Here is an 11,695-nt window from a genome sequence, read left to right on the forward strand (position 1 = left end):
CCGGCTGAGTCAGTCCTCGATGCTGAGCTGTGGACCGGCCAGCAAGAGGGATAGCTGGGGTCCTGGGAGGGGGTGTCCATGCAGAATGGAGGCCATGGAAACAAGGCAGGATTTCCATTCAGACTGACGGGGGTCCAGTCCTCGTTCTGCCACCTCCTGGCTGGCGGCTTCCCTTTAAGCACTGGTTCTCCTTAGCTGTACAGTGGAAGTGGTGATCGGGACATTCGCAGGTAGGCGTTGAAGGTGGTGTTCTCAGCTGGGTGGATGGTGTCCTCCAGAGCACGTCTGGCAATGACGGGAGGCATTTTTGGTTATCACAAGGAGGAGAGAAGATGCTCCGGGAAGGGAGTAGAGGCCAGGGAGGCCGCCAACATCCCACAATGCACAGGACAGCTCCCACTGCGACCCCACCACAAAGAGTGACCCGACCCCAAATGGCAGTAGTTCAAGGTTGAAAAGCCTGGATTGAGGAGATGGAGCACATCCAAGTGCTGCACACGCAATAGGTCCGCAGGATCCTGAAAGATGTGACGGGAGGGGGAGCCACGCCAGCCTCCTGCTATCCCAGCTGGCGGCAACTACATCCCAAAAGAGGGAGTCCACACCAACTCCGTTTTCTATGATCTCCAGCAGGAAGTAGCCCCTTGGCTTGACTTGTCCAGAGTAGGCGGGATGCTGGGAATAAAAGTGAGAAAATAACAGGTACTGTGCACAGTGCTTTGCTTACATGACCTCCCAAAATGGCTCACATAGAAGGTTCTCCTGAGCCCTTCGGGAACGCCCCCAAGGTCACACAGATGTGCCAGACTCAGAGTCCAGCATCTCACCACCCTCTGCCTCTAGCCTTGTAAACTCACTCCTTTGCTCCATAATCATTTTCTTCATACAATAATCTTTATCAGATATTGATCACAGGCAAAATTATACTGTTAGACACTTAAAAAAATTCCCAGAAGCTGGATGCAGGTGCCTATAGTTCTGGTTACTCAGGACACTGAGGAGAGAGAGGATCGCTCGAGCCCAGGAGTTTTGAGTCCAGCCTGGGCAATATAGCAAGATCCTGCCTCTAAGTTAAAAAAAAAAAATTAAAAATGCCTGGATCTACGTTTTTCTTTGGTCATAAATAAGTTGACTGTGATGATCACTTTTATTTCTGTCAAGGGTGAGATCCCAGGCCTTGGGGCAGGCCAGCCCCTTTCTCTCTGCTGGGTGATTCTGAGTAAATGAGTTTCACTTCTCTGGACTCAGTTTCTCCGTGTGTAAAATGGGTGAGGATTCCACACAATGCTTATGAGGCTGGCACAGTGCTGTGCGTGTAGTAGGTGTTCAATAAATGGTAGCTATTATTCGTGCATGCCTTCTACCTGAGGAAAGTCCGTCTGCGTCGGTTCTGTGACGGCATCCTATGGAAACGGTTGGGTGGATTTGCACCCAAGCTGGAGGGTATGGTCAAGGTGATCTGACTTACAATTAGGCCACGCGGTATGTGGAAAATGGAGAGTCCGGGGTCCCTCACTTTAAGAACTAGAATCTTTCCGAAGGTTTCATGTACCCCAATAGGAAATGGTGAACCCGAGAAACCACAGAAAGGGAGTTGGTGGTTGTGAGGAGACAGTGGAGAGCTTCCCACCCTGCTGGCCCTCGTCCGGCACTGCTGGGCTTCCCGCAAAGCCAGTGAGGTCCCTCTGCCCCCAGGAAGTCATCAGAGGCTGTGGCTGAGAAGACAGGTTCTGGGGGCCTCCGTGGACCCGCTATTGGAGTGAAATGGCCTGGATGGAATTGGGCGGACAGGGTGCTGCCTCAGCAGGCTGGGATGTGCTGGGCTGTCAGAACGTGCCCATAAATAGCATGCTCCTTGCGAAGGCGGGCCGAGTCTGCAGACGGCCGTGGCTTCTCTGTTCTTCCTGAGGCTACAGCAACAGGTTCATTCTGGGATGGGTTGGGGGTGGAGAGGCAAAAGCCACCCTGGCAGGCCTGGACCTTTGCTGGTCTCTGTGGAACACGCATGGCTGACCGCCTGCAAAAAACCCAGGGACTCCCTTAAGGTTCAGGTCCCAGTGAGAGGACCCAGCCAGCCCAGGTGGGGGTGAAACAGGGGGCCCTTGTCTGCGGTGGCCAGAGTCCACATCCCTGGATGTGTGCTTGGGGCAGGGGACCTTCAAAAACTGAGTCCCTCTGAGGGAGGGGGGTGGGCACACACATGTCCGCAAGTCCCCCAAAAGTCCTCCATGAGCTGGACCAAGCCCTGTTTGCTGATGAGGCTGGGACAGACAGAACAAGGCAGCCTGCAGGCTGTGCCTGGTTGGGCCCGCGTCCAGAGTATGTGGGCTGTGCAGCTGTGCGTGCTGGAGTGGCTGTGCTGGGAGCCATGGGGGGGGGGTAACAGCTGGGGGTGGGTGTGTAGAGGTAGGCGCCTTGCCCATCTGCCCCCAGGAAGTCAGAGGCTGTGGCTGAGGAGACAGCCACTGTGGATGTCTGAAATGAGCAGGTGTGCGTGCGTGTGTGCGTGCGTGTGCTTGTGTGTGTGTGTGTGTCAGAGACAGAGAGAAGCTGTCCTGTGAGCCCCCGGGTGGGATATGATGGACCATGACCATAGAAACTTTTGTGTGTGCACACAAAAACAGAACAGTCCTGCGTGTGTCCACGTGTGCAGCAATGATGAGAATTCTTCCGTGTGACTGTGGCAGGGGCCTGTACGGCATGTCACTGTCCCTGTAGCAGGAAGGGGAAGTGTTGGTGTCTGGGTCTTGAAGCGGCTGGTGTACAGTTGTGTTCGATAAATGCTTAAGGAATGAGTAACTGAATGCAGGGAAACTGACCAGGAGCAGGTGTCCAAGGACCTGGTCTTACAAGGGCTTTCTCTAGAGGTCTGTCTGTCCACCTCCTGACATTTGGGGTCTCCTGTCCATCCTGGTCACCCAGCCCAGATCCTGGCACTGTGTGGGTGCTCATGGAATCTTCAGTGAACAAAGGAACCAGCGAACGAGAGTTCCTGGAGTATGGAGGTGGGAGAGACCCGATAGAGAAAACGCCCTGAAGCCCACCCTTTAGCCAGGGTCTGGGGGTGGTACATCTGCAGAGACCTCTGAGGGACCTGGGTTTGGGGGAGCATTTGCATCAGGGGAAAAGGGCACCGGTCTTTGGAGCCAGGCCCGACCCAGGCCGCTTCCTTACTGTATGCCTGAGGAAGCGGCCTTGCTTTGCTGAGCCTTAGTTTCCCTCTGTCCAGTAGGGCCCCTGACCCCACTGTCTCAGTCCACAAGGCCCATGGCAGGCACTCAGTGGATGTTTGCTGAATGACCGAATGACCGAATCTCGATCATAAGTAATGACTGTGTCCCATGGGCAGCAAGGTTCTGTAGCTCATCCTGGACTCCGGTCACATCAACACCTGGCTTCTCCCAGTGGATCCAGTGACCCATTTCCCTCTGGTCCGAAGCTGGAGGTGTTCCTGGGGAGATGGCAGGACAGCATGGAGTACCTGAGCAGGCTGCAGCTGGCAGGAGCCATGGAGGCCTTGGAGGCAGCTACAAGGTACTGGGCAGGGCGGGGGTCAGAGGGCTCCAGGCCCAGGGCTGCTCCTGGGTCTCAAGGGCATCTTCGCAGCCAAGCAGCACCTCTGCAGAAAGGAAGAGCCATCCTTCCAACCCCCCAGGCCAAGACGAAAACGCTCCGGGTGGGTCCTCTCACTGTCACCCTCCCGTTAGAAACTTGCTTCATGAGCTCGCTGCATCTTCCCTCGCCTGCAAAACGGAAATGGTCACCCACATCCTCCCTGCGTCAGTGGATCAGAGGGGCCCGGGACTTTCCGGAAGCATGGTTCGAGCTCTGACTCTCCTGTCTGACCTCAGCCTGGTGTCTTGCCCTCTCAGGGCCTCAACAACCCCGTCTTTGAAATGGGGATGGTGCCCAGACTTCATGTCTAGAGTTGGTGTAAAGGCTAAAAGGCATGAGTGAAGTCAAGTTCGCAGAGGGAGGCACACTGGAAATCTGAGAGAAGGTTTGAATGTGTTGGCTGTGCCCTTGCCAGACCATCTCTGCGATGTTTTTGGGAAATGACTGGAGACAGAGTCTAAGGATGGGTTGAATCCCAGTGCCTCCTCTTAACAAGCTGTGTAGACCCAGGCCAGTAGCTTACCCTTTCTGAGCTGCTTTCATCCCCTCTGTAAAACGACAGGGGATCTTCTACAAAGTCAGTGTGTGTTTCCAGGTGGGCGAGAGAGGTAAAACCTTGGTCTGTCGTTGGAGCCCCTCTTTTCCTAGGCTTGACAGAGGCACCGTTTTCTCAGAGATTCATTTATCCTGCACTGAGATAAATGCATTTGAAGGGGGAAATTTCACATTAAGGAAAATGCAGATTTCTGACCTCTCTCGAAAAAATGGGCACTGGGACGTCATTCCCTCATTGCCAGAAGCAGCTTCATTTCCCTACGGTCGTCTCTTGGGTTATTTGAGTCCTCTGGGCTCGCCGCCTGTCTCCTGCGGGACAGGAGAGTTGCAACCCCCTCGTTTAATTGGTCTCTGAAGTTCCTGAAGGCATTTCCCCCCACGGCCATGAGAGGGCAGTGCAGGCACGCCTTGGTGCCGGCTCCAGGCTGGAGCGAGGCCGAGCCGATAAAGCAGGTGGTATTGGCCGGGCGCGGTGGCTCAAGTCTGTCATCCCAGCACTTTGGGAGGCCGAGGCGGGTGGATTACGAGGTCGAGAGATCGAGACCATCCTGGTCAACATGGTGAAACCCCGTCTCTACTAAAGGTGCAAAAAATTAGCTGGGCATGGTGGCGCGTGCCTGTAATCCCAGCTACTCCGGAGGCTGAGGCAGGAGAATTGCCTGAACCCAGGAGGAGGAGGTTGGGGTGAGCCGAGATCGCGCCATTGCACTCCAGCCTGGGTAACAAGAGCGAAACTCCGTCTCAAAAAAAAAAAAAAAAGCAGGTGGTATTTCCCTCTGATGATGCCCCAGGGAGGGGCAGAAGCTGGAGCCCGGAGCCCAGCAGGGGTGGGATGGTTAGGACGCTGCTCTTCCAGGTGATCGTGTACGAACTAGAGAACTTCCAAGGGAAACGCTGCGAGCTCTCAGCCGAGTGCCCCAACCTGACTGACAGCCTGCTGGAGAAGGTCAGCTCCATCCAAGTGGAGTCCGGGCCGTGAGTACCTAGACCCCCCCAGGCCCTCGACACAACCCTGAGCCTTCTAGGGGTGTCATGCGCGAGTCTGAGCTCTAGATCCGTTGTCGGGCTTTTGACAACTCCCCTGCCTTCTCTCTCGGGCCTCATTTTCCCCATCTGTAAAATGAGAGTTGAAGAATTCTCTGGCATATTAGATTTCTGGAGAGAATCCCAGGATAGCTGAGACTGGCTGAAGAACAGCAAGGACAACCTAGCACCTGGCTCAGTGACTGGAACCTGGGATTCAATATTTATAATTTTAATAATGATTGTAACGCCTAAAATTTAACGTGCGTTATGTCGTTGAATCCTCATGACCCTGTGAGAGCGGTGTCATTCTTATTCCCACTTTACAGATGGGGAAACTGAGGCCAGAGTAGTTAAGTGTCCCATCTATGCCCATAAGGCAGGCAGGTGTCCCAGCTGGGCCTTGAATTCCCATCTTTCAGTTGCACGTCCAGGCTGTGGCACTAACCATGTGGGGGATCTTTGGCAAGTTGCTTCACACACCAGGCCTCTGTTTTCTCAGCTGTCAAATGGGGATGACAATGGTACATACTTCAGAGAAAGTTTGCATGAAAACGAATGGAACGATGCAATAAATACATATTAATAACAATATAATACCAAGAAGAAGAAAAGGGGGAGGAAGAGGTTGCTGTCACCTATGGACTACTTAAACTGTGTGCCAGGCATTTTGCTAAAGGCTTTTCTGAGTACCTTGCAGAGGCTGGATTCTTGATAACATTTCCTAGGATGGCCTTCCGGCCCAGAGTCTTAGACAGTTCCCGGTATGCCCTAGCAGCTCCTTTAATTACAGGTCCAGGAATTAGCAGTAGGGTTGGAGGGAGGGTACGAGGTTCAAGGTCAGCACGTCTTGGACCCTTCCCTCACTAAACGTGAATCCTCCTTCAGCTGCAGCAACAGTGACGCAGCCAGGACTCTTCCTCCCGCAGGTGGCTGGCATTTGAGAGCAGGGCCTTCCGTGGGGAGCAGTTTGTCCTGGAGAAGGGGGATTACCCTCGCTGGGATGCCTGGTCCAACAGCCGTAATAGTGACAGCCTCCTGTCCCTCCGGCCTCTGAACATTGTGAGTATGGCTCCTGCCCACTTCTGGGAGTTCTTGGAAGCAGGTTGCACCCCGACCTGGTCAGGCAAGCTCATTGCACAAGCTGGACTGAGGGCTTGGCCCTTAGGGACCCGGCCTGGGAAGCGCCCTCATATTTCTGATCGGAACAGCTTTGTGAGGTAAGAAGTGGGATATTGAATGTACATTGGCTTGGGGCTTGAGACACCAGGACTCACATCTTGAATAAAACCAGCATAGCACTGGGACTTTTCTTTGTAACCCTACTAAAATGATGAGCCACATGGTCCATTCTCAAATCAGTATTGTTATCAAAGGGATGCTGTCCAGGAAATAACTTCAGAAAGTAACTTCGAAATACAAGTTTTCCACTTGTGTTTCTCTAGCACCTGAAAGGGACACAGTTCATGCACAGTGACACTTTATTTATTTATTTTTGAGACAGACTCCTGCTTTGTCGCCCAGGTGACACTCTCTCTCTCTTTTGAAACATTTTTATTTCATTTTGAGATGCTGTCTCGCTCTGTCACCCAGGCTGGAGTGCAGTGGCGCAATCTCTGCTCACTGCAACCTCTGCCTTCTGGGTTCAAGCAATTCTCCTGCCTCAGCCTCTTGAGTAGCTGGGACTACAGGCACATGCCACCTCGCTGGGCTAATTTTTGTATTTTTGGTAGAGACGGCATTTCGCCATGTTGGCCAAGCTGGTCTTGAACTCCTGGACTCAAGTGATCTGCCCACCTTGGCCTCCCAAAGAACAGGGATTACAGGCGTGAGCCACCACACCTGGCCCACAGCAACACTTTAAACACCACCCTTCTTCCTCCCTTGCTTCGCCCACACGCAGGAGCTGCTCCAGCCCTTTCTCCCTGTCCCATAACTGAGTCCTCCTTAGAGGGCCGTGGAAGTGGGGAAACTGAGAAGATTGAACTGGCCTCTGGTTAGGACAGAGGGAGAGCTCATGTGTGCTTACATTTGATCTCCATCCATTCTCTCCAGGCCTGTTTCTCTGTCATTTAAATGAAGGGAATGAACAAGATCTGAAAATTCCTTTTCAGTTTCATATTCTATGGCTCTAGGTTCCTAAATCAACCAGCTCTGGAGGAATCTCCCCGTCCCTCCTACAGTGAATTTGGGGGTGGATCCATCTCCTGAGTCCCTTCCCTCCTGCAGCGAGTCTCGGGGTGGGTGTTACTTTGGGGTGACTTACTGATTCTTTCTGGCATCTGGAGCCTTCTTGACCTCTGTTCTGGGTATGGGAGCAGACGCTCACCCCACAATATTGCCCTCAGGATAGCGCGGATCACAAGCTGCATCTGTTTGAGAACCCAGCTTTCAGTGGCCGCAAGATGGAGATAGTGGACGATGACGTGCCCAGCCTGTGGGCTCATGGCTTCCAGGACCGTGTGGCGAGTGTCCGCGCCATCAATGGGACGTAAGGGACCCACCCCTCACCTTTGCCCCGTCTTCTGCTCAGCCATGCCTGTGGCTCCAAACAGAATCAGTGCCCATAGTTTCTTACATGATTGATGGTCCCTATGCTCCTGTACTGTTGAGGTTTCTAGGCCGCCTTGACTTAAATCAGGTGAAACTGTTCTCTCCACCTGTTCCCATTTGAGTCCTTCCCCTTTTTTTAAACATCCCTTTGAATTATTCTTGAAATGTGCTTTCCCCTCACAACTCTTGTTCTTTTTACCAAGGGGCCCCGGGTGGATGCAGCTATTGAGGTGTGACGCAAGCTGTATGGAGGAGAGTAGGCTTATCACCTCCCTCTTTCTAGGCTTAATACCACCTCTGATGCAGTCTTAGGATCACCTGCCTTTTGTAGTTGGTTACATCTCACTTGTGGGCTTGTAATCTGGGGTTGGGCTTTGAGAGGTGCCACCTATCCCTGATAATAATTTATTCAACAATTTTTTTTTTTTTTTTTTTTTTGAGACAGAGTCTCACTCTGTCACCCAGGCTGGAGTCAGTGGTGTGATCTTGGCTCACTGCAACCTCTGCCTCCTGGGTTCAAGCGGAGTTCAATTCTCCTGCCTCAGCCTCCCAAGTAGCTGGAACTACAGGCGCACGCCACCACGCCCGGCCAAGTTTTTGTATTTTTAGTAGAGACGGGGTTTCACTGTGTTAGCCAGGATGGTCTCAATCTCCTGACCTCGTGATCTGCCCACCTTGGCCTCTCAGTGTGCTGGGATTACAGGCATGAGCCACCATACCTGGCCTATTCAATAGTTTTTTTACTGAACATCTACTATATGCTGGTGTACAGATACACAGAACAACAAGAATGGTACATCCTCTGCTCTCAGAAAAATTACATAATCTGACAGGGAGACAGAGAAGCAGGGATTCACAACGTATTGTGATCAGGACTGTGGCTGGGATACACAAGGGGCTCTGGGAGTCCCAGTGAGGTACTCGATTCAGCCTGCAGGAGTCTGGGGGCATCTAAATTGAGATGTAAAAGATACGAGTGGGGGAAGGGGGGAAGGGGAAGGATGAGGTGAGGAAGTGTTCCAGGCAGAAGGAATCATGCATACAAAGGCCCACACTCACAGCAGTTTCCAGGAAAGAAAAATAAGAGAGGCTGTGATGTCGAGTGTGAATGAGATATTGAGAGGTAAGGCTAGAGAGGCTTTGCGAAGGGTCCTATGAGCAGGGTAAGGAGTTTGGATTCATCCTAAGGGCTCTGGGGAGCCAAGGAGGAATGCGGGCAGGCAGAGCACACGGTCAGTTGCTGGCTGGAGGCTGGGCGACCGGAAGCAGACCGTCCACATCCCAACCTTGGTCTCCTGGCAGGTGGGTTGGCTATGAGTTTCCCGGCTACCGTGGGCGCCAGTACGTGTTTGAGCGGGGCGAGTACCGCCACTGGAATGAATGGGACGCCAGCCAGCCGCAGCTGCAGTCTGTGCGCCGCATCCGCGACCAGAAATGGCACAAGCGAGGGCGCTTCCTCAGCAGCTGAAAGGCACTCGGACCTCAAGGACCCAGACCCACCCTGCGGGGGCTGCCAGGCCAACAGGAGGAGGCTCCAGGGCTGGGATGAGGGCCAGCCTGTCCGCCCTCCCCTGGAATCTGCTCAATAAAGCCTGGGGTTGGTCCCCCATCTGCCATGTTCCTCGCCCTGATCTTGTGTTTGGTGGTGCATCTTTCCATCTGAATATCTGTTCACTCTCCCATCCATCCACCCACCTATGTGTGCATCCATTCATCTATTCAACCATCCATCCATCCATCCATCCATGCATCCACGCATCCACGCATCCACCCACCCGCCCATCCACCCACCCACCCATCCATCCATCCATCCACCCACCCATCTATCCATCCATCCATCCATGCATCCACCCACCCGCCCATCCATCCATCCATACATACATCCACCCACCCGCCCATCCATCCATCCATCCATCCATCCATCAGTCCATCCATCCACCCTCCCACCAATCCATCCATCCATCCATCCATCCATCCATCCATCCATGCATCCACCCACCCGCCCATCCATCCATCCATCCATCCATCCATCATCCATCCATCCACCCACCCGCCCATCCATCCACCCGTCCCTCCATCCGTCCACACCCACCCGCCCATCCATTCATCCATCCATGCATGCATGCATCCACCCACCCGCCCATCCATCCACCCATCCCTCCATCCATCCACACCCACCCGCCCATCCATTCATCCATGCATGCATGCATGCATGCATCCATCCATCCATCCATCCATCCATGCATCCACCCACCTGCCCATCCATCCATCCATCCATCCATGCATACATGCATCCACCCACCCGCCCATCTAGCCAGCCAGCCATCTGTCCATCCATCACTCCATCCAGCCAGCCGCCCACTCATCTACCCATTCATTCATGCATTCATCTACCTACCACCCATTCATCCATCCATGCATCAGCCATCCATCCATTCATTCACCCACTTATCCATCCATCCATTCATTTATTCTTCCTTCCATCTCCCTATGTTATTTCTTCTTTCCATTAATTCATCCATTTTTCCTTCCACTCACCCATCTTTCTGTCTATCCTTTATCCACGTATCCATCAATTTTTCTTTCGATCTACTTGTCCATCAATCTGTCCATCTGATCTTCTTTCCTTCCTTCTTTCCTTCTTTCCTTCCTTCCTTCCTTCCTTCCATTATTTCCCCCTCCACCTCTCTGTGGGTCAGTATCTGTTGTCATTAATGTATTCGGCAAATGCCATGCCTTTTCCAAGGCCTAAGGACACAGCGCCATGTCCTACCCTTCCCACCCTCTCTGGGAGAGACAGAAAGTAAATAAACAGGTCAATTTGGGCCATGGTGCTGGGAGGTGGTAAATACCAAGAGCAATAAAGCTGGATAAAAAGATGGAAGTGATGGGAATGGTGACCAGGGAACTCTGTGCAGAGGAGCTGAGACCTCAGTGAACCACCAGAACATTCCAGGCAGAGAAATAAGAGCTGCAAAGGCCCTAGGCAAGAGTATGCTGGCCTAACAGGAAGCAGCCAGGGGCCAGCAGGTCTGGAATGGAGTAAGAGACTGGGGCTAGAGGTCAGAGGGAACAGGGTCAGGTTATTTAGGGCTCCACAGACCTTAGTGGACTTCGCTTGTTCTCTGAGGGAGGTGGGAGCCATGGTCTGCTTTGGGATTTAATAGAATCACGCTGGCAAGGGTGCAAATAATACGGTTAGTGGCCAAGGGAGGATGCAGAGAGACCAGTTGGGAGGCCACAGCAGAGAGTCTGGTGAGCTGTGCTGGTGTGGTCCCCCTGAGCCTCTCTCTCCCATGCCTCAGCATCTCTGTCCCCTCGCCCAGAGGTCTTCTGCAGCCTCACCTGGGGAACTGAGTGCCCATCTCACCTCCCACCACTGCTTAGGCCCCTGTGGCTTCATCTGGGCAGTGGGAGTTGCTGGAGAGCTGCATAGGAACACTGGGGCAGTGCCAGGCATAAATGAGGCCTCTTTTTTTTTTTTTTTTTTGAGACAGTCTCGCTCTGTTGCCCAGGCTAGAGTGCAGTGGCACGATCTCAGCCCACTGCGACCTCCACCTCCTGAGCTCAAGCAATTCTCCTGTCTCGGCCTCCTGAGTAGCTGGGACTACAGGCGCCTGCCACCATGCTAAGCTAATTTTTGCATTTTTAGTAGAGATGGGGTTTCACTATATTGGTCAGGCTGGTCTCAAAATCCTGACCTCAGGTGATTCACCCACCTCAGCCTCTCAAAGTGCTGGGATTACAGGCATGAGCCACGATGCCTGGCCATAAGTGAGTCTCTTCTGCCCGCAGTGGGAAGCCAGCTGATAGAGGATTTCTGGCAGGCAGGCCCCAGGACCACCCCTCACCCGTCCCACCTCCAGGCATCAGTTCCTGACTTTGTTCCCTGTTGTGCCTGCAGCCTGTCTCAGCCACCTGCAGCCTCCCAGCGGCTGATGCAGCTGGT

The 11,695-nt window shown here is 53.2% G+C and overlaps 1 protein-coding gene across 1 annotated transcript; it reads left to right on the forward strand.

Annotated features, from left to right (window-relative positions):
• Positions 1-32: 32 nt before the first annotated feature.
• Positions 33-9,485, forward strand: CRYBB3 (crystallin beta B3). Its single transcript, XM_074390889.1, has 5 exons — positions 33-3,534; positions 5,027-5,145; positions 6,123-6,255; positions 7,542-7,684; positions 9,049-9,485. The coding sequence occupies exons 1-5, from the start codon at positions 3,460-3,462 to the stop codon at positions 9,212-9,214; spliced, it is 636 nt and encodes a 211-aa protein (XP_074246990.1). The 5' UTR covers positions 33-3,459; the 3' UTR covers positions 9,215-9,485.
• The last annotated feature ends 2,210 nt before the right edge of the window (positions 9,486-11,695 follow it).

Source organism: Saimiri boliviensis, chromosome 21, assembly GCF_048565385.1.
Source record: "Saimiri boliviensis isolate mSaiBol1 chromosome 21, mSaiBol1.pri, whole genome shotgun sequence".
Classification (NCBI taxonomy): domain Eukaryota; kingdom Metazoa; phylum Chordata; class Mammalia; order Primates; family Cebidae; genus Saimiri; species Saimiri boliviensis.

Coding starts and splice junctions, on each gene's coding strand:
- CRYBB3 (XM_074390889.1), top strand. CDS start 3,460: ATGGCAGGACAGCATGGAGTACCTGAGCAGGCTGCAGCTGGCAGGAGC. Junction 3,535..5,026: donor GCCTTGGAGGCAGCTACAAG/GTACTGGGCAGG, acceptor CTGCTCTTCCAG/GTGATCGTGTACGAACTAGA. Junction 6,256..7,541: donor CCCTCCGGCCTCTGAACATT/GTGAGTATGGCT, acceptor TATTGCCCTCAG/GATAGCGCGGATCACAAGCT.